Source organism: Trachurus japonicus, chromosome 17 (genome assembly GCF_045865225.1).
Source record: "Trachurus japonicus isolate A0001 chromosome 17, Traja_1.0".
In the NCBI taxonomy this organism is placed as follows: domain Eukaryota; kingdom Metazoa; phylum Chordata; class Actinopteri; order Carangiformes; family Carangidae; genus Trachurus; species Trachurus japonicus.
Window position 1 is genome coordinate 21168595 of NC_140923.1, and position 26692 is coordinate 21195286.

Genomic DNA, 26692 nt, shown 5'->3' on the forward strand with positions numbered 1-26692 from the left:
CTTTGCTGGCCCACTGCATTTTATTTGAACTCAAATTTATATTCAAGAAAGTGAAAGTATAGAATAGAGTTGGTGTTTTGAATCATAATTTTTAAAAGAATAATAATTAGTTTAAAAAATATTTTTATCGGTAAAATGGTTTTTTTTTTTTACTTCTCAGGCGACCCCATTTGAATTCCAGGTGACCCCATGTGGGGTCCCGACCTCAATGTTGAAAAACACTGGCTTAAGGGGTTGATTAAATATTTGTTAGTTAAAAAATTAGTTTAAATAATTGGGATCTTTGTGGTAAAGCTGCTTTTAGAATGTGAAAATCTACAGGCTATCAACCCAGGGAACTGTGATAGGAGTACATCTCCCATGTTGGCCCCGTTACTTTGTCTCCACATGGTGGATGTTTTACCTGCACAAAAAGAGCTATGATCAGGACTCCGTTCTTCTTTGCCAGGGCGTCCTCCAAAGTGTTGAACAGGGTGCTGTTCCAGTGAATCAGATGGAGCTGCAGAGAGAGACGACAGGACACGACTTTGAGAGTGTTTGAGAGGTCATTGTGGTGAGCAGGTGTAGTGAGCAGCAGCAGGTTAGAGTGAGAGGACCCAGCAGCAGCTGGTGGTGACCGAAGGTTTCTGTCTGACCTCTTATGTCAGGTTGAAGTGAGCAGGGAGAGAGGAGTGAAACAGCACTCAAATCAGGTGCTGTGGTGTTTACAGCATCTCCTGAGATAATGATAGAAGTGATCTGTGAGTCTTAGAGCTGGGACTTCCCTTTAGGCAAAGACAGTCTGATGTCTAATGTGTCTAATTGTTATCCAGACTCAATTCTCTCTGCTGTGTCTTGTCTGTTGCAGACACAACACTCTCCAGTTCTCACAAAGCTCCAGTCATTTGCAGGTAGTTCGTGCCTATTATATGTGTTTACAGTGTGTGTGTCAGTAAAGATAGACTCATGAACTTGTCTGAAATCCAACTATTCTCCCCAACTAACATTATTTGTGAGGTTTTCATGGTGGTCCCATACTTTTGTTTTTCTATCTTCATCAACATGAATCATGTGTAAACTTTGGACATCTTCACATCATTCATGCTGAATTATCATAAGGAAATCTACTGTTATTCTTCTCATGTGGTCAGCTGTGGCTGATGAGGATTCACTCCTGTGTAGGCAGCCTGACCTGTTTGTTTCAATGCTGTTTTTGCTATTTGAGCTGAGTGTGTAATTAAAGCAGAAGTAAGCGATCCGGTCGTTTTGGCTAACTTCTTGTCAGCCGATGGAGTTAGCAGTCCCCGCCCTCGTCCCTACGTCACCACATTCACGCGCATCCCTTGGCTGCACACACACTTTATGCCATTCTCTCTCCTCATTGGATAAAGGTTGTAGGATACAAGGAAAGTTTTCTCCTCGGCTTACAGCAGAGCAGAGTGACTGACAGACCCGTGTTTCAGACCAAACACTCTATGTAAGTGATTGCCGTCGGAAGATATAACTATTTAAGACTTATATTAACACAAATATTCCGCTTACTTCTGCTTTAATGTAAAAAAAGTAAAAGTCATAGAGACAGTCCCCCAGGAAACAAGAAAATGAGGAATAAGGCAGATGAATGTGGCAACAGACAGAAGGAAAAAGACAAATTTTAGATTGTAGATCACGAAAAAATTAAACAGAGAGAATGAGAATCCAGATTAAAGCCAAATGTAACTGTAATTCTGCACTGCATGCCGTGAGATTTTTGGTGAAACGTTTGTGACTTTTCTGCTTATTTGCTTTTACGAATGTGAATGAATTTTGTAGTTAATTGTGATTTTAGTGGACTTTGACGTGTTTTTTTTTGTTTCCTGGATGCTGAGCCATTGGCAGCGATGGCGTTGGCTGAGATGCGGCCTCTGTGGAGCCGCAGCACCACGGTGAAATAGGCGCTGTTGGCAGAAGGAGAACAGGTGGGGCACAGAAACATCTCACACGCCTCTGGGCTGCGAGGATGCCAAGCAGCAGCATGTTCGGTCCCTGCAGAGACAGGAGTTGGACTCAAACACTGGAGGTCTTTTTCCAGCTCCAGCAGCACGAGGTGTTTTGAACATGGGTTGCTTTTGTCGGTAGACAGCAGCAGGTTGTGTGTTTGATGTACAGAGGATGAAACACACTTCATTTAGACGTCAAAATATAAAATGCTTGGATTAGTGCAACCAGATTGAATAGGTTTTATTTTTCTGGTGCTTTCATTGTTCAAATAGGAAACTGTCAGCTTCAGATTTAGTAATTATTCCCATTGGAAAACCAAAATCATTTTGGCATTATAATGATAAAATGATAGCTTTATCTTGATTTTTGTGATAATGGAAAATGGTTTTGTGTTCAATAGAGAGACTTTCCTTATTGATAATGATGGGAGGGAGGAAATATCTCAATCAGTTTATTTTGCCAGGAGTTAGGAGGAGGTATAAGAGCCCGACAGTATTTGTGTCTCACAACTCCTGGCTCTAGCCTGAGCTCACTTGACCAGACTGCAGGCCCTCATGGTCACTGTCTTTATTTTACAAGTCTCTCAGAAGAAACAAATAGTGTGTGTGTGTGTCTTCAGATCCAGCATGCTGCCAGCTGTGATGTGGACTTGCAGTCAGAGACTTGTTTTAGCATTTTGTCCAAATGGAAATAGAGTTTTGGGGGTCGTAAAACTTTTCTTTTTTTTTTTTTCTTTTTGGAAACAGGTCCCAGAGGGAGTAAACATCATCCCAGCATTTTCATGTAGACAATTATAATGCATCTTTTGTGAAATAATGATGTCATAGCCCCACCTCTCTAACGTGTAACCTGAACCAAATCGCTAGACGTAGCGCAGCAACAACAATGGCGGACTAATGTCAGATCCCCCGGACACTGGGCCTGAAACATGTCTATAAAATCGTCATCTATCGTCATGTTTGGACCTGACACATGACCCCCTGTCAACATCCTCATGTGTAGTCGGCTTATAATGTTTGGAGTTCACGGCACGCAAGCTTTCCTCGTCTTCTTCTCTGTTTTTGGTGTATTTGTATGGCAGCGTTACAGCGCCACACACAGGCCTGGCATATGTACTACAGTATTTAGAGTTTTCAGTGGATTCGTGCAGAGATTTCTTAAAATGGTGTTTTGTTTATGAAAAACTGAAAAAAGGAAAAAGAAAAAGATTGTTTTGGGAAATGTTTTGGTGTGGACAAGACCATAGAGATACTATGACCAGGATGAAGGAGAATCTTTACAGATAAATCCAAAGTGTTCTCTGAAGAACAACACTGACGTATGCATGAAGCCACGAGGCAACATGAAGCAGCTCATGGTTCAGTATCCTACTGTGCTACTTCCAAGGGATCTTTTTTCGTCTTAACTTTCTACTAAATACCAAATGTTAGTTCCAGAGCAGTTTGTCTGCAAGACTGCACCTGGTTCAGGTTCAAAACGCTCTGGTGGACAAGTCTGGTGGAGAACGTTATGAGATGGAGTTGTTTTAGAGGTAAATTCATACAAAACCGCTGATGCACGTTTCCGTCAGGGGCAGTTTTTCGGCAAGCAGTCTCTGCATTTCCCTCGCAAAAAACTCCGTCTCGTAACGTTGCGTTATCTCATAACGTGGTGAATGTGCAGGTCACAACTTGTCCACAAGAGCATTTGAGAGTTGTTGGATTGTGTTGATGAGTTTGATGAGGGAAACCAAGAAATCCCATGAGTCTCCATAGCGTAGCTCTGAGCAGCTCACGGCTCTGCTCCGCCATCGTAAAAATAGCTTGCACCGACAATTAAAGGTAATGAACCTATACTCCTAAAACTATAGGGATTATGGCAATGGGCCAATTTGCCAAAATGATGAACTATCCCTTTAAAGAAGATACAAAAGAGGATTGATATCACACTCAGGTGCACTGGTGGACATCTGCCTGTGGGTTCATGCTCATTCTGGCCAACACTGTGATCTTCACTAGAACTTGCAGGACTGCATCACCTCACTTGTGTCTGTGTGACATCCACTCAGTACTGCCAGCCTTATGTTTTCTACACAGTTTGTCTTTGATAATAACAAAGATCCATTGTTGGTTAGTGTGTTTTAATACAGCTAAATTTGCCTCAGTTGTTCTCATTCACATATTTTTCTTTTTCTGATGTCAGATAAGACAAGCATGAAGTTTGATTATAATTTATTGATAATACAAAATAAAAGCATGCAGTCACTACCAGCTGCTGAGTTGAAAATAACATGATTTCATATTATTATATCATTCATTTGTGATTGAATTTTGAATATAGAATTGAGTTGGTTTCACATGACACTGCTGCAGAGTTTCAGCAGTGTATTACATAAATGACACAAACGTGATATTATACTTCAGATGTAACTCTTCAAGAACTACTAAAGCAAGTTTCACATGAATTGGATGTCAAACTCTGACTGTCACAACACAGTCTGTGCAGCAATATTTTGTTAGCCTTACTAGACGGCTCCTGATGGGAACAGTACAGGTTCTGTGTTCAAGGACTCAACCAGCTGCAATGTTGTTCACCTTATGAAGGACGACTGACGATGCCAGAAGTCTTCAAATGTGTGTGTGTGTGTGTGTGTGTGTGTGTGTGTGTGTGTGTGTGTGTGTGTGTGTGTGTGTGTGTGTGTCTACCTCCATGGGGAAAGCCTTGAAGTTGACAGTGTGCTCTGATCCTCTCTGGTTCTCTTTGCCCCAGTGGAATCGAACCTCATGAAGCTCATATTCATGATCACTCGGCAATGGACCTCCAGTAACCACTGGCAACAGCACAGGAAACCGCGGGGTATTGTGGGCAAGCAGACAAGGGAAACAGAGGACATACCAAAGAGGTCATGGTTAAAAAAAACAGCAACAAAAAAAAACAAAACATGAAAAATCAAACACACATCCTGCTTCCCCAGCACTTCTTAAATCAACAAGCTGTGTGTTGATAAATTGTGAAGTCTCCCGCAGTCACCTGACTTAGATTTGAGAAGGATGCGGACAGTGTGTCCATCGTTGATGACCTCACAGTCTCGACACACCACATAGTTTGGTGACAAGCCGACGTCTAGGAGGGACGGGTCGTACTGGGCCTCCCTGGAGTTTAGGTTAATTGGAGACTGGTACTCGCCATTGGCAGCTGGGAAGAGGAGTCCCCACTCTACACCTGTGGGTGCAAACAGGCACAAGCTTTAAAACTCACTTTACGGGACTATGCCTTTATTAAAATTTCCCCATGATGGGACAAAAGTATACTGATACATAATTTCTGTATCTTATAGAAAAAGGTGCTAGCTGATTGTTCGCCTATAGATCAGCCGATTTCATTTCTTTTTTTGCTTTTTTTCATGCATGGACATTTTTGATTCATACATAATTGACAAAATGTGAAGATTCTCCCTGCACCTTAATCAATTCATTTTGAAATTAGCTACCAAATTACTACTTACTGCCAAATTACTTAAAAATGAATAGCCTAACTCTGACAAAAAAAGGAAAGAAAAGGAAAGGAAAAAGAAAGCAACTTAACCCTTTGATACACAACATATGCACACCCCCTCTAATGCGCAACATGGGTCTAAAATGACCCGCATTCATTTTCCATGTGAATTCATGCTGGGTGAGTGTTTCTTTGTGGTATCTTTTAAAATCAATATATTTTATGATTGAATCCTCCAAGCATCATTTGAATATCTTGTTTTTAATTAGTACAGGGTGTTATTTCCATTTTTACTTTCTTATTTTATGAACAAATAGACAAAAAGTCTCAGAGAGTGGACCAGTTAGCTAGCTAGCAGTTGACATTTCTACATTCTACTGTAGCTATTAGTTAAAGCAGATATCAGTGGCACGGCCGTTTCGGCTAATGCTGTGTTCAAGGCAGGCTTTTGAAACCGTAAGTTACAGCTTCAAGTCACAACTACGACTTGGTAGCGTTCCAGGTAACCCGTAGCTCGTGTTTTTACCGTCCTGTTGTCTGTGAAAGTTCCCTATAACGGCCACTCGTAACTTCCGACCCGTGAACTCGTACCAGATCGAACTGGTATGACTTCACAGGAAGGAAAAACACAAAGTACGAGTTTCCTTGAACGCACCATGAGTTAGCAGCCCCCGCCCTTGTCAGGCATCAATTGGTCCTCGTGCTACGTCACCACATTCACGCGCATCCCTTGGCTGCACACACAGCCCTTCATGCCGTTCTCTCCCCTCATTGGATAACACTTGTATCCCACAAGGAAAATTTTCTCCTCGGGTTACAGCAGAGCAGAGTGACGGAGAGACTCGTGTTTAGGCTGAAATACTTCATGTAAGTGATTGCTGACGGAAAATAGGACTATTTAGGACTTATATTAACAAAAACATTCCACTGATATCTGCTTTAACTACAGTAGAACATGTCAACAGCTAGCTAGCTAGGTAGCTGTTGACATGTTCTAGCTGGTGTCTACAATAGAATATTATTCTATTGTTGTCACCAGCTAGAACATGTCATCATGTTAACAGTTAGCTAACTTGCTAATATTAAGGTAGGTATTTCCCTTTATGACAAGTAAGGGAACTAAAACCTTATCAATTATGCACAGTTATCTTAAATCAAATGTTTCTTTAGGTAAATTGGAATAATTGTAAAACAGTAAATACGATTATATGTGCTTAAAGCAGATATCAGTGGAATGTTTTTGTTAATATAAGTCCTAAATAGTCCTATTTTCCGTCAGCAATCACTTACATGAAGTATTTCAGCCTAAACACGAGTCTCTCCGTCACTCTGCTCTGCTGTAACCCGAGGAGAAAATTTTCCTTGTGGGATACAAGTGTTATCCAATGAGGGGAGAGAACGGCATGAAGGGCTGTGTGTGCAGCCAAGGGATGCGCGTGAATGTGGTGACGTAGCACGAGGACCAATTGATGCCTGACAAGGGCGGGGGCTGCTAACTCATGGTGCGTTCAAGGAAACTCGTACTTTGTGTTTTTCCTTCCTGTGAAGTCATACCAGTTCGATCTGGTACGAGTTCACGGGTCGGAAGTTACGAGTGGCCGTTATAGGGAACTTTCACAGACAACAGGACGGTAAAAACACGAGCTACGGGTTACCTGGAACGCTACCAAGTCGTAGTTGTGACTTGAAGCTGTAACTTACGGTTTCAAAAGCCTGCCTTGAACACAGCATTAGCCGAAACGGCCGTGCCGCTGTTATCTGCTTTAAAAAAGAATATTTACTGAAGAAAATGATAAATACTGTGCAGTGATTTCAAAGATATAACATTGCAATAGTACTCAGATAGAATAAACTATGGCTAGCTGTTGACCACAGTAGAATATGTCAACAGAGCTATTAATGGGGAAAAAGGACAAGTAATGACTAGTCATTATTGTAATCAAGGAAACAATGGTCTGTTGTTGGTATAGATAGTGAGGGAATGCGAAAATTAAAGTATTCTTGCTATACTTGTTTTTTCAACTGGTCCACTCACTGAGACATTTTTGTTCATTTTTGTTCACAAGTAAGAAATGAAAAATGGAAATAATGACCCCACTAATAAAAAAACAAGATATTAAATAATACTTGGAACATTCAATCATAAAATAGATAGATTTCAAAAGTTACAGCAAAGAAACTATCACTCAGCATGAAATCACATTGGAAATGAATGTGGGTCATTTTAGACCCATGTTGCGCATTAGAGGGGTAGTGATAGGAAATATGTTTTTATTAAAAAAGTGAAAAAGTAAAAAATAAAATAAGGATGTATTATGATCAAAAACAAGTGAGGAATACCTGGAATTCTATATGATGAAATACATTTTTCGCAAAGTTAAGCACAAAAAAACTCACTCGGGTCTATTTAGACCCATGTTGTGCATCAAAGGGTTAATTATGGCAGTGATCTTTTTTTTTGTACCTTCTCTTAATTTTTATCATCATGTAGCATTCCATAGTTTTACACCAGCCACTGAAATAGAGTTGTTTGTGCAAATTTAGGTTTAAAATATTTCCTCCTGTGTTCTTTAACTGTTGAAGAAGATCTGAAAGTATTCGCATTTTTGCCTTAATTATTACTATTAGAGTCTGTAATTCAATTAGGCCTATATCTTTCATTTTCAATTAGTGATTGAGTAAAAAGTGTTCCTTTTCACTCATACAGTTAAAGCCCCAGTGTGTAACTTATTTGGCTTTTTATTAGCATTAGCAAAAAACAAATATTGCTTTCATAAATACGTATGCTATTTCACTGAAGTCGAATCACACCCGCATACAAATGAAAGCTTTCTCGTACCTTAGAATGAGTTGTTACAAATCGTTACAAATAAAGGGCGACGCATCGAACCTCGAGTGGCAGCGTGACCGTAGGTAACCACGGAAACTCCAGAGCTGTCGGCTCGGGGAGAAAGTTTTCCAGGTAGCGCCTGTTAAAACTGTCACCACTGTGTAGTGTGAGGAAGGACGGAGGCACTGATGTTGCATTCAGGTGCAGTCAGGCAGACGGCCGTCGGCTAACCAACCGGATGTCATTTTACTCGACAGAGAAAGACGGTAAAACGTGGGTCAGGTAAACAATACGACATCACCATGGCAACATATTGTCCCGCCTTTTGTGTCACCACATTACAGAGACACACACAGAGTCAGCGTGCAGCTGCTAGCTGCTGTGTAAATTGAAAGAACAGGTCAGGTCAGAGTGTGTGTGTCTGAGCCTCTGTGTGAGATGAGACAGTGTGAGGTGGTCTGTTATGGTCTGGTTGCAATGTGTTGGACAAGTGGGCGTGTTCACACTGTTTGTGCTCTGAAAGACATCACAGCAGGGAAAGAGGGGCAATATGGCAATATGTAGTGTTTACATCAGAGCCAGAGCTGGTGAGACCCATGTCAGGTGTGTGGGTCATTTGACCGTGTGTCTCCCATCAACATGAGCCCAGCATTAGTGGGTCTTGGCATTCTTATTGGCAGGTCGTCCAGACATGATTAATTGCGTTTCATGGTGACCTTTGCTTTGACCCTTGCCATTGAAGCTAATGCCGTGCCAAGGTGGTTATCCTACCGAACAGAGACTGAGTCCTGTCTGCAGGATCGTGCATAAGTTAAAGACTCACGTTTTACCGTCTTTCTCTCGTCAAGTAAAATGACATCCGGTTGGTTTGCCGACGGCCATCTGCCTGACTGCACCTGAATGCAACATCAGTGCCTCCGTCCTTCCTCACACTACACAGTGGTGACAGTTTTAACAGGCGCTACCTGGATAACTTTCTCCCCGAGCCGACAGCTCCGCTGAGTTTCCGTGGTTACCTACAGTCACGCTGCCACTGAACGTAAAAAATGGTGATGCAACATGGCAGCCGAGGTTCGGTGCGCCCCCCCCCCTTATTTGTAACGACTTGTAACAACTCATTCTAAGGTACGAGAAAGCTTTCGGGTGTGATTCGACTTCAGTGAAATACGAATTTATGAAAGCAATATTTGATTTTTGATAATAAAAAGCCAAATAAGTTACATACTGGGGCTTTAAGTCAACACTTCAGTCTTCTCAGCTGGAAAAGGAACATGTGGATCCTAATTCATTGTTGTCATTTTACTTGCACAACACCATTCACAGCACAGCTGTTAATCACAAAAGCAGAACAGCCCTATTATCACCCTTGTAACGTAGCATCCTGTTCTGATAACTTTAAATTTAGACTGGATCCAAATGTAGATTTAGAAACTGTAGATTTATTTACGTTGATTCTTGACAACATAATAAAGACCATGAAAACTCTACTCTCCTGAGTGAGGTGGTTTTTTTCAGTCAGTGAGTGTAACCTTGTTCCTTTTCTCTCAAGAACAAATTTATATCAAGTCCAGTTCCTCTCTTTCTCTCTCTCCCCGTTTGTGTGTGTGTGTGTGTGTGTGTGTGCCTAAAGTCTAGACTGAATCGAACCTTTTACTCCCTCTGCCCTTCCATTCATCCCCTGTCTGCTTCCTCTCAGTGTCCAGCGTGTGAACAGGATCTCTTGCTGGGATTGTGAAAGTGAGCACTTTGCTGCAAGACCAAAGGAGTTGTTGTGTACGAATCTTTATCTGTAGGAGATCCATATCCTTATTTTCCAAGTAGCTGAAAACTGGTTCAGAGATTCAAAGATTTTTTTTTTTTGGCAGTGGCAGAGAGTAGTAAAAGTGATACCAAAAGTTCACACTGGACTAGATTCATTTCAGCTTTTTCTGACCGCAGTGAGATGACTGTCAGATGTGTGGAAGTCGCTGCATCTTTAAATGAAGGAAACAAACACATTCAGTGAGTGTCATGTTCAAGAGAGCTCTGTACTCCTCAAACTACACCTTTCTACTGCTACTGCAACGCACTGATTGACATAATATATTCCCTACAGCTCCTTACCCTAACCTTAACCATCCAAAACAAATGCCTAACCTTAACCTAACTTAAACCTAATTATAACCCAAAGTCTTGACCCAAGTCTTAAAGTAACATTGCGGAGTTTTTCGGCCTTAAAATAATGTTTCCAGACTCATTGCAATGGTAGAAAAATGGTTAATAGGATGAATGGTGCTGCCGCTGCCGCTGACCCTGAGCGGGGTCGCGTCGGCTGAAACTGCACTATGTAACTTCCCTGCACGGGTACGAAACCCCCCCCCCCCCCCCCGCGTCGAGGGAGAGACGTGGTGCGTAAAAGCGAAACTTACAGTTCCCCTCCGGTCGTCGTCATTTCACTCCACACCACACACCCCCTCCCCCGACCACCCGCCACACAGTCTCCTTGCAAACATGTGGAAATACTGTCGTTTATTAATGGGAATAAACGCTGGATGCGCTGGCTGATAAGTTTCGTTTTCGTTTTTCCCCCCAGACGATAGCGCTTCTCAACCAGATGGTGGAAGCACTGAGCTGAAACTTCGCAATGTTGCTTTAATCCTCAAACAGCCCTCGGAAAAAGTGAGGACCCGCCAAAATGTCCTCACTTCTCAAAAATGTTCTCACTCTGTTAAAAACTCTTGCTGGTCCTCACAACGTAGTAAGTACAAGAACGCACACACACACACATCACTGTAGCAAAGAGAGGTGAGGGGCACCAGCTCCTTCTCTCCACAGCAACCAAAACCTTGACAACAATTTACTGAAGGCAGCAAGTGTTTCAATGGCTGTTCAACATGCTGACAGACTCATTGTAATCAGTCTGTTTGCCACCACACTGTCACAGTCTTTTCCCTTGCCAAGTTGTTGAGACATAGCCCCAAACCACATCTAGGTCAGCGTGAGGTTATTGTTGTCACTCTTTTTGAAAAAATTCAACATGACAGTGGAGTTATATTTTGCTATTGTAGAATAAGATCTTAGAGGATTTGTCAGGATGAAAGTTTGTAGAAGGACCCAAATGCAGACACGGCACAGAAACTACTAAGGTCGGTGCAACAAAAATAATTTACTTTCACTCACAGGGAAAAAACAGCTGGAAAGCAAAGCCGATCAGGAACGCAGATGAACTGACAAAAGACACAGGGAAAACACTGAGGTTGAATACATAAGGAAACAATACACAGGTGGGGCAATCAAACACAGGTTAGACACATGAGGTAATCACACGGGGGCATGGACACTGAACTTCAAAATAAATATGACAGGATTAATCAAGACACAGCTATTATTTTGCTGACCTTCAAAACCACAAGTCTTAGCCATATACATACATATATACATAGCAATGCTATCATTAGATGATTATTAGTCCACACTGGGGAGGAAGAAAAACTGATATTCTAATTTAAGAATAAAATCATATTTTAAAAAAAAATAAAAAACTGAACTAAAGTTGTAAGTTTACAAAAAAAGTTTGCTAATATTCTTCAAATAAAGACATAATCATGGGTTACATATTTTAAACAGGGAAGAATCTGCATCAGGTTCAGGTGTGAGGTTTTAGCTACTTCAGCAACAAATTAGGAGTAAAAAAAAACACTGGTAAAATTGCAACTGTTATGGTACTGTATAAATATTATATAAATATTAACTTTATATTTCCACGACACTCATAATTTCAGTTTTCTTTCTTTCCTCAATGTGTCCCTAATACTCCCTTGTATGAACTCCTCATTGAACCTCACACTTGTTAGTTTTATCCATTTATTTTGGGTTTAAAAAAAGAAAAGAAAAAAAAAAGAACGCAAGGGCATCAAAATTGGAGCCATATTGGACAGTCCAAAACACCTGTGCACTTAGTTCAGACTATTTTCACACCATACATATGATCAGTCCAGTGTTGTATACCGATATTTCACTATGACAGACACTGTGCAACAGAGCACTGTCAAGAAATCAAACAGGAGTATGTGTGTGAGTTGTTGTGTTCTGTTACTTTAGAGCTTTAAATTGGTGCAGAAGACAGTTTGCTCTAAGAAGAAATGTCTCTCCCTCTCTTTTCTTTGATATGTTTGCCTAAGTAATGGGGATTGGAAGGATAGTGTTTTAAGACACACAGTAATCCCCTTTTTGGGCAATGGGGTGGCCCCTTTAAAAAGTGCTTTCAATCCTCCTGTTCTTATCATCTTCTCTTTCTCTATCACTCAGCTACAGTCTCTCCAGCACCAAGGCTGCACCTTCTGGAGGATTTCATGTCAACAATACAATACTATCATCCTGAAACTGTCACACAGGAAAATGTAGGTGTAGCACTTTTACAAGAGACACATTTGACACACAATGAACACCCACCGCAACACTGTGGTTTTCAAACATTTTCCCCTTTTCACCACTAAGAGCAGACAAGTAGGCTACCTGTCTTAAACCTCTGCTTCTAGGTAACTCCCACTGATGATCATCACAATAACTGTCAGCTTATTAGTTGGGATTCACTGATGATCTTCCGTGGACACAGCTGGACGTCTCCAGCAGCTGAAGCTGAGCTCTAACATCTGCAGCTTGTTTCTCTGAGAACTTCACATCCAGACTCATTTGCTCCAAATACACTATGAAAAGGTTTATGAAGCTTAAAACTAGATCAAAGTCGATGTTGAGCTTCACATGATCAAAAAGGGTATGATATCATAGACAGGCGACCAAAGAAACAAGTCGATACCATGATTAAAAAACAGATTGGAGAAACCAATGTGTTTTAGACAGGCTGAGCCATTCTTTTGACTCTGGCCTCCCATCTTTACAAAATGCTGGAGTTATAACGTTTCAAGGAGCTCTCCCCCAACTCAAGGTTGCCAGATAGCCACACGCTAACCTCTGCCCTGTTCCAGCTTTGTGGCTATGGTACCCCGAGACTCACTCTCAGTCTATACCCACTGGAACCACGATGTTGTAGTAATGAAAGAAAGTGAAGCAGATAAAGTTATATACATGCACTCTGGGGAAACAGATTATTGTGCAAAAAGTTGGGTTTGTGTCCATCTTTCCATCTTTCAAACACATCTCCTATGCAGATCCTGGTTTTGTTTCTGCTTTTGTCAAGGCGTTTCTTCATAGCGAGGTCTTTTAATGTTAGTAACGTCAGACATGATGCACGATGCCTGTAGCTGCAGCTCAGTGGTAACTGGCAACCGGGATGCCCAAATGCTACTGACTTCATGACTGGGAGACAGCGGTGGGTGGAACAACAGGCCAATACACAAAATCAAAACATGAACATGATTTGCGTGCTGCAAATAAAACTTTTAAATGCGAATATTTTGGCTGTAATATTGTTGTCAGTTAAATTAGTATTTCAAATTAACACAATTACTTCTCTGGTGACATATTGGGTGATTTTATGAGTTATATGTGCCATAATTTAAATGTTCTGCTGTTGGTCTTCAGGAGTTGTAATGGTCATTGGGAGGGAGCTGGGAAGAAGATGTGAGAGAGGATATCCAGAACAATACAACGAAAATAAATCTGTAATTGAGCTGGGCCGAAGTCAAATATTTAACCAACTGCATTTTACCACCTGACCACCGCTCCAACTTTAAGGTCACCACCTCCTATTGTGTCGTAAATGCAAAACAAATACTGGCCCACATTACAAAAACTCTGCCAGCCAGGCCTCGGCACGAAATATTACTAATGCATCACAGGGAAGTGTTTAATGTCCTGACACTCTGTGCAAAGGAAAACATGGGAAAGGCCTCATGAATGATATTTTAAGATGATATAAATTCCATCTAGAACTCTGATATGAAGTATGTGAGGTGTTTGGATCATCTGTGGTCGTTGTTTTACTGAAATAGTGTGAGGTTTCTGTCTATTGTCTGTTAGATACATTGAAAGTCAATTAAACATTAACATTTTTGTTGAAGTCAAATGTGGTATATCCTGTTACACCTGTATCTCTACACACTCTGAGAATGACTGAGAGTGCTGCTTAATTGACCTTTATTTTATATATACAGCTGTAACAACGTGCAAAGTATCTATCTGTCCCTTTGTGTACAGATGTCTTCTCACCAGTGGACTCACATAATATTCAGCCTGTGAAAGTCTGAGGCTGATGGGAAATAGTAAAAGGCCAGGATAGTTCAACATTTTGGCAAATTGGCCCATTTCCATAATCCCTATAGCCTAGTATAGCAGTAGGTTCGTTACCTTTAATTGTCGGTGCAAGCTATTTTTAGAACGGCGGAGCAGAGTCGTGAGCTACTCTGAGCCACGCTACGGAGGCTAATGGAATTTCTTGGTTTCCCTCATCAAACTCATCAAATACACAATCCAACAACTCCAAAACACTCTTGTGGACAAGTTATGACCTGCACATTCACCACGCTATGAGATAATAATGGAACATTGCAAGTTGTTTTTCGAGATGAGAGAAACCAACAAGTTCCATGAGCCTCCGTAGTGTAGCTCTGAGCAGCTCACGGCTCTGCCCCAGCCGTTCTAAAAATAGCTTGCACCAGGGCACCGGAGGTTAAGCAGGCGCCTCATTTGTTGAGGCTCTAATCCTCTCTGCCTCCCCATTTCCTGTCTCTCTCGACTGTTCTATCTAATAAAGGCCAAAAAAAATACTTTAAAAAACAAAACAATTAAAGGTAACAAATGAAACGAAAATGTTGAACTATCCCTTTAATAACATAGGCTACTAGACCCTTCTTATGAAGAATGTCACATGGCATATTGCTGAGAAAGGATATATTTCAAGGAGGTGGTTTTACTTATTAGCATATTATAAATGTAGATAGTTTGAAGTTTCAGTTTTAACTTTAGCTCTCAGCATAAGGCCATGCAGTAACCACGAAGTATGTAACTGAAAGACTGTACAAATATATCTTACCCATTTAGCTGAATATAGGAGAAAATCCTCTAGAACTTGGAATACTGTCTTGATGTCAGCAGTTACACAGTAACTTTGCACTCTTACACATCCAGCAGAGGCAAATAAGTGTCTGCTACTGCTCCCCTCACCCCCCCTGTCTCCTCTGTTACCTCCTCTGACCTGCCTTCTCTTCTCACCCACCAGATGTCCTCATATACTCTCCTCCTTGCTCCCACTCACCTGCCTGCCCACTTTATCCACACACATGTCCTAACTTCCCCAGTGCACTCACCTGTTCTCTCCTCACTCACTCTTTCACTCACATCCCTACATTATTCACTCCAGTACTTTGTAACCAGCCGGTCTTACATTTGTGCATTTGCATCCTCCTCTACCTGTGCTGTCATCTGCAAATCCTCACAGTAAGTTTATCAAGACCATCATCCTATTGGAATTTTATTTAAAGACATGTGTTTGACTTCAATAGTCATTCCGTCCTCTTGCTCTTGAGTTGAGTTATAGTTGTCAGTGAACTCATAGTAATGCCAGCACATTTTTCTGTTCGCTGGCTGGTGCTGAGAACTGAAACAATGAAGTGAGAGCAGCAGAGAGCAACTGAAAGCTGCAGCACAGAATCATGATGTGTATTTGTATGTCCTGTATTTCTTGTACTTGTCATGTCAGTTCATATAGAGCAGATAGCTACGTGTCTTAGATGCTTCAATGATTCTCCAGCAATTAGCATGTCAATCACTATTACTATCTCAGAGCCAGATGCAGAGATCAGCAAATGTTAGATGCATTTCATAATGAATATTTTCTCACTGTGTGAAGTTTCCTTGGTTACTTGACCTTTGACCTTTGCCTAGGCTTGTATTTTTTCATTCTTTCATTCTCACATAGTGGTCCACTAAAGAGCCCGATCTTCCATTAAAATCCACTCTAAAAAAAGATCATATCAGCCTCTAACATCACTAGTGTCCTGCAGAGAGTTGGATCTCTATCTTTCCTGCAGCTGTAACAGGAGTAATCAATGAAAAGCATCACAGTTTTTTACTTATACTCATATACACTACATATGTGCATATGTGTTTCTTATATTTAGCCTCGAAATGTGTGTTGTTCAGGCACAAGTCTCCACAGGACACTGATGGTATTTGTAAGCCATGCATTAATGTTTAACATAATGCTTACAAACTGTTACACATCGTGTTGTATACTTACAGTAAAACATTTTACAGTTCAGTATCACAGTACATCCCCAAGTGGGCAGCAATAAAAGAAGAAGACAGAGTGAGACAACACAAATTAAATGAGCTTGTCACATCCGCAATACATGACACAACTGACATATTCTGTTTTATATGTCTGTAAATGTGTTGGACAGTAAAAAAGTATCAGAAACTATATAGGCTATTAGAAATTATATTAGAATATTTTAGAAATTAGCAAAGAGTATAGCAGACTGATGAAGAATCCCTGGGTGGGATCCCGGCACATTTAATCGTTCAGGCCAAATACCATTTGCACAGAAAGCCTTAAAAATGACCTGAAGGTGCAGTTCACCAGTTTTACACAGAGACAGGCTTCCCTATACTTCCACTGTAATAAGCTATAATGTCTGTGGTGCTGGAGGAGTTTTGTCATGTCTGTAAAAATAGCATTAATTATGTTAAATTGGGGCAATCAGCTAGCGCCATAATGGGCTGTAAACTCTCAACAGCATTAGCAACTTAACTTAGAAATTAACTCCAGGTTTAAATTCCTTTGCGACAAAGGTCAGAGCAAACCAGAACTGAACCAGTCCCAACATTATTCTGTCCATTTTTAATTGCCATAGTTTGTCCATTTGCCTATGCTTGTTGTGTTGTTGATTTCTCTGTTAGACTGTTATGTTTAGTTAATTGTTGGATATTATCAGTTGTGTAGACTGTTTTGACTATCTGCATCACATTATACCAGGGATGGGGACTCAAGTCATTGTGACTTGGACTCGAGTCGACTTGAGTCGCTGTCTTGATGACTTGTGACTTGACTTGACAAAAAATAGAAGATTTGAGACTCGACTGGGACTTGAACGTTAAAGACTCGGGACTTGAATTGACTTGAGACACAATGACTTGAATGACTTTAGTGTTGTTCATTTCATGTTTTCAAAATGACCCAGTATGAATGCAGGCTGAGAATGGCGTGGTCATGATTGAATCACTACCCTGTCAATCACTGATGCCCATGCTTGATTCCATGTATTTTACTGAATATCAGTAATTACAATGCAAATCCAATTAATTGTCATACTTTTTAAACAGGTTGGATAACCTGGCCACTGATGCTAACTGACAATTACTAATATCTTGTCTTTTTACTTCATTAAGGGGGTCAAATTGCAATAATAAGGTGACTTGACTTGGATTTGACTTGATATAATCTCTGACTTGACTTGACTTACCCAAGAAAAAATTAGTTGGAACAAAGTTTGGGTTACTTCCCTTTGGGGATTGATCGTAATTGAGACTTGGTCCCATCTCTGCATTATACACATAAAAGCGCAGGGACAGGAGTTTAGAATTTAGGTCCATTACGGTAAACTGCATCAAACAAATGAATGAACTCAACTAAACTTGACACAACTGGGCTTGAGAACAGAGAGGCTGCTCTGAGAACTGAGAGTGTGGAGTTTGGAGAACATGGCTGGATGTAGGTGTCTCAAGAGCCCCTGGTTCCAGTAAAATTGAGAAAGAAAAAAACCCCTTACAGTTAAAGTTATGTAACTCACAGCTGGAGTGTTTCCATGGCCTGGACAAAGGAATCACTTCAAAACATTAAATGTGTTGGCCCTGTGATTAGAAACAACATGGAACCGACCACCGGGCCAGGACTGTGTAAACACTGTTCAGGAACCGACACTGGTGCTCATGACATCATCCTGCTGCCGAGTCCTCCAACTTCACAAAGACACAGTATTTAATGCTTGGACTAGTCCTTTAAAGTCAATGTTATTAATGAATTAAATGTGATTAGATGTAGATTTAGATGTAGCTTAAGTTTTCGGTTAAACGCCCTCTACATAATGCTCAGGTGCACAGTGTGTAGCCTATTTACAGCCTACACCTCTTGATATGAAGCTCCTCTCTCTTCCTGTGCAGCAGTGGAGCAGAGCACACCCACATAACTGTTACTCTGCACATCTAAAAGCTACCATAGATCAAAGTTGTGTGTTATACCAATTTGTGTTAGGGAAGCAAAACAATTATTTCAGTTTCTTAGGAGACATTTTTTTACAGTGTAGAAAACAGAAAACCAGCATTTAAAGCATGTATCGACACTGTAAGCTCAAGGCTGACACAGTAAATAAACCGCCACTCATTCTGCGACCTTTTGTGCCCGCTAACGTTCCCCAGCATCCCTCCACACAGTGATGCAGACCCACGTACCTTCCTCGTAGCCCCAGTCCAGCTCATCTTTTCCCGGGGTATAATCCGACTCCTCATTCACGTTGTCGGCCATGGTGTTTGACAGTCTGCTCACTGTGGGTGGAAAACCAGTCTGTCCTCCCACTGCGCTCCCAGTCACACTGGTCTTGTCCATTCACTTGGACAGAAGCTGAAGTCTCTGCAGTTTGCTGGATGGATTCCCAGTCCAAGAAACAACTTTAACTTTGCTTTTTTGTCTGTCTGTCTTTTTCTTTCTTCAGTTTTCCCTCCCCTCTCTCTCTCTCTCTCTTTCTCTCCCTCCCTACTTCTTCCCGTCTCTTGCACTGTTTTCTTAACGTTATTCACTACTGTGTGGAGCTCTCTGCCTCTCTCTATTTCTTTTCTCTCAGTTGCTCCTCCTTCTCCCTCTCTCTCTCTGTCTCTCAACTTTGCTCTGCTATTATCTCTCGCACACATACACACCCCCTCTCTCTCTTCCTCTCTGTCTTCTTCTTCATTCTCTCTCTCTGCAGACTGCAGGTGTGCTTGCTCAACCTGGCTTTCTTCCAAATAATGACATAGCAGTACTTCTTTTTAGTTCCCCATTGTTTGTGACTGAAAATAAACTTTGGTGAATCAGCTTGAAACATTTCTTTCTTTCTTGGTCACGGTTTGTTGTTTTCTGTTAACCCTGCTGTTTTGGGTGCTGATCCCTGTTGTGTGTGTGTGTGTGTGTGTGTGTGCGCGTGTGTGTGTGTGTGTGTGTGTGTTGGAATGCTGGCAGGAAGGTCATGCTGGTGTTTCTGCTGGAGGCCACAGATCCACCCTTGGGTTAAGGAAACAGCAGTGGTTGAGAAAACAGGCAGAAAACAGGCAGAACGAAGAGAGAGAAAGGCCCGGCTGTTCTCCAGACGTGATGACTTCAAGATGGATGGAGAAACTCCCTAACGCTGGACATTACTCACATCTATAAAACATACTAACACCCACTTTTGGCGCATGTTGTCATGAAGCTCTGTGGTCAAACCCAAATGATTTCCATCAGGGACTCTAAAATGTGCAGAGGTCTTGACTTTCCACTGGGTTGAATTACACAAGATGTCTTTTGTTGTTTGGGTTATTTGTATAAATTTCATTCAGCATTCAGCAAAGTCAATAGGGACAAATGGTCCATAATTGATAGTGTTCTTCCTTTCTCAGTTTCTTTCATTGTTAATCCACATCCTCCAGGCAGCTGATGGTAATTGCCCTACATTCCTTATCAGGACAGCGTCCTCTGAGCCTCTGAATTCAGGTGAACTCCCCTGCTTCCACACAGTGCTGCTGAAAGCAGAACATGGACCGCTCTGTCTCTCTCTGTGATCCACATCTGAACATACTGAGGCTGCACAGAGACCAGGCTCGTGTTTATCTATAAGAGTGACTCACTGTTATGGTCTTTAGTACCAACTTAAAGTAGTTTAAAAAAGTGACATCATCATAGTGAGCTATAAAAACATAAGGCTAAAGTGATTACATGTAAGTTCACAAAACTAATCACATCTACCACTGTTAAAAAAAACGTGTATCTTATTTGATGTTATTTTGCATTATATTGAGAAAGTGTTCAGACCGCCAGTTTTTTCACATTTTATGTAACTAATTATCTCCTCGTCAGTCTACACCCAGTATCCCCAAACGACAGTAAAAACAGAGATTTTCATTATTGTCATAAGTTGAGTGAAAAATGAAGAAATGAAATATCACTGACATAACTATTCAGACATTTCCCTGTGACACTTGGGGTCCAGTCTTCATTTCAGATCAGTCTGATGTCAGTCAGACTGATTCACTAAAATAAAGACTGGCTGATTTTAAAACAAAAACATGAGACACCTTATACCCAGACAGGCTAACTCAATGTCACCTGCACTGACTATAGCGCAAACAACAACAACAAAGAAAATGAAAAATGTGGCTCATATGGAGCTCAGTGGCTGGGTGTGGGTCCTCTGTCGGCCTTTTATTTATTTTTTCATAAAAAAGAGTTCATAGCACCAGAGTCTGTCCTAAAGTAATTAAGAACTAAACTGCTTTGTGCAACAGATAATAACTGACTATTTATCATAGAGTCTATCTGTGAAACCAGGCCCAGCTGTCCCTTGTCCTCTTTGAGGACACCTGCACCACACAGCTGACAGTGCAGATTAGTGCAAAAGCATGCAGAGGAAGGAAATGCTCAGAGATGTGGTTTTATTATCTTTTTTTACTGTATTTTTTAATCACAAGACTCATAGTCTACAGTCATACCAATGACAGCTATGATTTGTTGTGTTTGCATTTAGTATATATCATAATGAGCATGATGATGGGAAACATAAACCTAAACATAAGGTACTGGAAAATACAAATATTGACCTTAAGATAATGCTAATGAGAGTTTATCAAGTTATTACATTTAGCCTGGTGTGTCAGCGGCAGCTAATGAGTGGAAGGTAGATGGCTGACAGCTGTGATTGGGCAAAGACAAGTATTCATTTTTATCTTTTCCTCTACATGCATTATATTGTTTTTTAAATGTTTTTTTTAATTGTTTTTTGTCACCACATATAACACACACACACACACACACACACACACACACACACACACACACACACACACACACACACACTAGCTTATAGCTTCTGACTTATAGCACTTTGCCTCTCCCTACAGGAAACAATTAGCTACTACAGCTTAACCCCATCAGCAGTTACTGTATGTATGTGCACAGTGTGTGCAGCACCCCCCTCTTGTTGTGTGTGTGTGTGAGTGGGGGGGACTCCACTCTAGGTGAAACATATTCATCCAGTCAAGGTGAAACATATTAAACATGAGACACCAGACGTGTCTGCATACTTACTGTATGGCAACGTGATATTTCATTTTTTAATAAACTTTCAAAATTTTCTAAAATCAGTTGGTGTGTCGGGTACAGATTAGTGAAGGAAATATAGATTTTTCTGGTTGTTTTAGGAATATGTTGCGATTAATCTTTAGCCTATTAATAACTCTTTTTTTTATTGTTAATAACTCTAACAATATGGATAATAATTTTTTTTCTCACATCTTTCTTTGACTTCATGATGTTTTCCTCCCAGGTCAAGGAGAAGTGGTTGGGAGATGTTTACTGACATGTCACAAAGTGAAAGGTATACCCATAATAATTGATGGCCTGACAGTTCCAAAAGAATTAGCCTGTAGTGTGAACAGAAATCTGAGTCCTCTAAAGTCTAAATTAACTCAAAATGTGAGTGGGATATGGATTCTCTTCTTTACAAAGACAGAATTTGGTTCCTTTAAAAAATTATTGTATGTGAAAACACCCTAACTTCTCTGATACACTGAATACAACTTTTATCGTTGGGTTCTCTGGGAGCCACAGCTCCTTTGTGTGTGGTTGAGCTTGGCCAAAAAGTTTCCTCATGGCAGACTGAAGAAAAAACAGGCATATGCACTGAACTGAACTATCTACAGTTGTTTATACATGAGCTCTGTGCAACATCCATCCATGATCTTCTTCGAGTGGCAGCAGGTCAAGCAGAAGGTTCCAGACGTCCCTCTCCCGAAGGGCGGCCGGGGACTAAGAGCGTTGCATAAAACCTCAAATGGAAGGGTCATGTGTGGAGCGTGTCACCCCAACCAGAATAAGGTCACCGGGGAGACTCAGGACACCCCCGTGCAACCAGACCCGGAGAGGGGAGCTCGCCGGCTGTCTGTTGCCTTGTTACTTAGTAGTTAGTTGTTCAGTGCTTGTGTGTAATCAACTTCACTTCATCAGCTCAACCATTTCCATGTTTTCCCATATTCTGTTTTCTTGTCTGTATACAACATCTATTGCATGTCTGCCTGTCCTGGATGAGAAATCCCTCCTCTGTTGCTCACCCTAGGTTTCTCCAATTATTTCTCTGTTACTGTAAAAGGGTTTTCTTGGGAGTTTTTCTTCAGCTGATGAGAAGGTCTAAGGGCAGAGAATGTTGTTATGATGCGATGTAAAGCCCTTTGAGACAAACTGTTGGGGCTAAATGGGCTAAATAAAATTGCCTTGCCTTGCCTTGCCGTGCCTTGTCTTGCCACACACTAAATAATATAAGGACTTTAGGTGGAAAAAAAGTGGGGTTCAAGAGCTTTAAGAGCACTGGATTCTTCCAGGGCGATGTCACTGTAAACGTGGTAGGCCTATCCGTGGGTAGTTGGAGCACATCTGGCTGCTGCGCAGAAAAGTGGATCAAGGAGTTGGTAAAAACTACCGGATAAATAACTCTTCTAGACAGTAATAACTCTTTCATCTACAGTAAATGTAATGCAACTTAGTTGTCTGTGTCATGTACGAAAACGCCTCACTGGATTTACCCATTTACTGCTGTAAGAGCTGTAAGAGCGGAGTACTCAGATACATCGTAAAAGTTTCCGAGTAGACCCTGAAGGCACCATACTGTAGCGTGGCGAGGGCGGTTCGTGTGACGTAGAGCGCAGGCTTTGGCTGTTTATTGTTCCTGCCTCAGCACGGACGGCGAAAACGGGCTAAGAAGCTGCCAGCTACCTTTTTTGACACGGTTAACGGTTGGTTTAACGAGGGTGTACCGGTCGAGACAGCTGACTGTACAAACCAGGGGCCATGGCGTACGCGTACCTCTTCAAATACATCATCATCGGAGACACAGGTAACCTGCTGCAAGTGCCAGCTACACTCCCAGTTAGCGTTCAACTAGCTTTTTAGCCGCTAGCTAGCAGAGCATTTCCGCAGTGTTGGTTGGTCCAATGACGTGGTAAAAGCAGAGACGCAAGAAGTGGGATGACAGCTCCAATTCTTCACCGTTAACAAAACGATATCGTATTTAAAGTGCCCTGACAGTGACAGAAAATGACACACACGCACCATGACACGAGCTTTTCCAATACCACTTCAGCACAGTAGTTGTTGACAGTAGCAGATACGTGTCGGGCCTTTTGTCCGTTTGTGACGAGGGTGGGGGTGTTAGCCAGAAGCTAACAAGCCCAGCTAACTAGCCTTTGCTATTTCACTAAATATTTAGCAAACAGCTGTCACGACTGTAGAGTAACGATCCATTACATCCTGATACACGAGACTAAAAGCTATTATATGCATTTATTTTTCTTGCGGTTGCATTATCAAATAAGACAGTGTACAGTAGCTAAGCTTCTTGTAAAAAAAAAAAAAAAAGGCCAAAACGTCAAGCTAAAGCCTTCAATATTCCTTGAAATGGCGTAGAGCAGTTGTTATTTCTGACGAGATTTCTGTCGCACGCATTGGACAGTGTCGTGACGTATCTGCTCTGTACTTTATACAGGCTCGTAGCCTGTTTTTTCGTACGTATTGTTACTTGGTAAACCACCGAGTAGTTAATGTTGTCATCTGTTTATTCCCAGCTAGCTGTCCTAATGAGGGGCATGTTGTGTTTAACTTGCAGTGTGGCAGCAGGTGCACCTCAAAGGCTGCTGGAAGGGCAGTCATCTGAGCTGGAATGAGAAATGTGATGGGGTGATTTAATACAGGGAGACAAACTAAAAAACTTGGGCAAAACATATCATCAGGACAAACAGGTGAAGGAAAGAACAATTTTAGGTGTACTGCTTAAAACAATTTGTACAGGGGAATGAGGCCAGAAAAAAATACAGTCCTGTAGATAAACATATAAAATGAGTCATAGATGGTCTCCATGGGTCCTTCATATCCTTGAAGAACATGATGAATTTTAGAGAGAAAAAAACAAGTCCTTGAAAGTTTTTGAGAATGGACATTAGTCAGTGAAAGTGCTTTCATTTATATGCAAAAACAGAAATTCAAGAGACCATTTGATGTGCTGTGAGCCTCTTTAAAGTCAGCTCGCTCTTACACAATTCTTTGCGTTCTAACAGTGATTCACCTTTATCCAGGTCTCACACTGTACTGGGAAGTCGTTTAAAAATGCTTGAAATGGATGTTCAAGGTGTGGAAACCCTATTTGCAGTATGCATGTGTTTGTCTGACATGATCATCAGTGGGCTGCTTGTTTACTTCTTGGTTATTACGAAAGAGGTTCATGTTTTGCCTGCTGTTGCTGTTTCTGTCAAGCAGCATCTGCTGCAGCCAAGGTCCTAGCTTGATTACACCAGAAATAGTCTGTAGAGTTGGTTGTGAATGGTAGCAGTGTTTATTTGTCTGATTTCATCTATTCTGGCTCAGGCTTTTTGAGGATGTCTAGGGAATCCTTAGCAAAATGTAGGAGCGATCATGGCAATAAGTTTCAGAGTCTGTTTCTGAGTACCTTAGATACACACTGACACTGTGCTGACAGATATTACTGATGTTTGATGGAAATTCTTTTAATGGAGATTTCTTTTATTTATTTCTCCGAAAAAATATAAAAATGATGTGACTTTTGCCTGAATCTGTATCAAGCAAGTGCATCCCCTTTATATCTAGAGAGTCTGATTTGTAGGGGCATCTGTGTAGCACCACAGTGCTCACTTTATAAAGGTCTGCTGTGACACATTTGACCTTTTTACCTAAATAAATTAAGCTCATGTGATTAGGATCTTACACTTGGCAATGTTGCACTTCCAATATTCCAATTAAATGTTCAACCCAGGGTCTGTGTGTGACTACCGGTAGTTACATTATTGTTCATTAACAATATTATGAGAATTCTATACCCTCTTCTGCTTTACAGCGCGCCTCCTCAAGGAATAGTACCATACAAAGCCATTAAACAGACCGTACATGTTTGTATCCAAGATGTTCTTGGTGTTGATGACAACAGCTCTTAACCTTTGACATCATAGGTCCTCTGATATTTGTTGAAGGAAGAAGGCTGTTATGAAATAACTGTTGCAGTATGAGGTGTGTGTGGGACCGTCAGAGATTCCATGACAAGCCCAGTTTGTCGTCAAAGTGAGGGATGTGGTGATAAATTACGTAGCTGCACATCAAAATGAAGATGGGGTTATAGCGAGATTTCAGTCAGAATGTTTTCTGTCCTGCATGGAGCTGCATAGTGTCTGTGTTTTGTCTGCCTTTGAATCATACTGGACCAAGACACTTCAATATACTGGTTATAACTGAAGAGAGAGAAAAAAAGAAAGTCAGAGGAAACATCTGTAACAGAAGCTTTGGCATTACTTTCCAGATCCAGACTGTTCATTCTTTTACAAAAGCAACCTATCGAAACAAACTGATAAACACTGAGTTATAGCAGGCCGTGGCGCGTATCCATATTCTGAAGCAGGGGGACTTATCCAAAATCCAGGTCTTAAATGTTAATAATGAACCATAACTCCCGGAAAATCTGCAACTTTTAAAATGACAAGATACAAAGCTGCAGGCACACAAAATGTCTGAAGGAGTCAGTGTTGTTGGAGGATGTGTGCTGATGCTTGATGATACAATTTCTGTTAACAGAGAGCTGAGCATCACACTGGTTGGAGTTGTACATGTGTAAATTATAAATGTATAGCTATAGCTAATATCAAGCCCATTGTATCTAAATGAGCGTTTTGAATTAGCTGTGTGTGATACATGTTGGCTATGGTGATTGTGTGTAGTGATATTATTTGTCTGGTTGTTTGCTAACCTGAACAAGCAGTCAGTCAGGTTCTGTTCAACACTGGACTAGTCCTTTCACTTTTCTATAACTCTGTGATCACCAAATATTAGGAAATTTGAATTTCATTTTCAATAACTAAATGATGATTAGGTACTTTAAGGTCCTAACCCTTAGAATAGATGACTTTTGACCATACATGCTAATACTTAAAAAGCACTGATCCCTGTGTGCAGTTCATCTGAAAAGTGCTGTTTATGTTGACAGAATTAAGACTTAACCAAAGCTTTTCCTTTGGATGCACAACTGCAAAAACATTGTAGGGTTTTATAGTTGACTATCATTTAAATTGATTGTTATTTATTATGTTATGTTATTTATCATTTGTTTTTTATTTAGCCCTTTTGCACCCGTGGATTATCTGTCAGGTCTTATCCTGCGGACTAATGGAGGATCTTGTTACTTTGTACAGCCAGGTGTTATCTGTCTCTCATTATCT

At 41.0% G+C, this 26692-nt stretch overlaps 2 protein-coding genes across 3 annotated transcripts in view; one reads left to right on the plus strand and one right to left on the minus strand.

The window, feature by feature from the left end:
- ca8 (carbonic anhydrase 8 (inactive)) overlaps positions 1 to 18985 on the minus strand; it is a 57906-nt gene extending 38921 nt beyond the window's left edge. Inside the window, exons 1-4 of one of the 2 annotated variants that reach the window (XM_085804063.1) lie at positions 18650 to 18985; positions 4969 to 5154; positions 4644 to 4768; positions 404 to 499 (exon numbers count right to left, since the gene is read on the minus strand). In XM_085804063.1, coding sequence (XP_085660189.1) covers positions 404 to 499; positions 4644 to 4768; positions 4969 to 5154; positions 18650 to 18803 — 561 coding nt within the window. In that variant the 5' untranslated portion in view covers positions 18804 to 18985. Of the gene's footprint in view, positions 1 to 403; positions 500 to 4643; positions 4769 to 4968; positions 5161 to 18649 lie in introns of both variants that reach the window. The other variant, XM_085804062.1, reaches the window with a different exon arrangement.
- Positions 18986 to 23130: 4145 nt separating this feature from the next.
- The window catches only part of rab2a (RAB2A, member RAS oncogene family), a 37892-nt gene continuing 34330 nt past the window's right edge, over positions 23131 to 26692 (plus strand). The window contains exon 1 of the mRNA XM_085806064.1: positions 23131 to 23313. Within this exon, the coding sequence (XP_085662190.1) occupies positions 23268 to 23313 (46 nt within the window). The 5' untranslated portion in view covers positions 23131 to 23267. The remainder of the gene's footprint in view (positions 23314 to 26692) is intronic.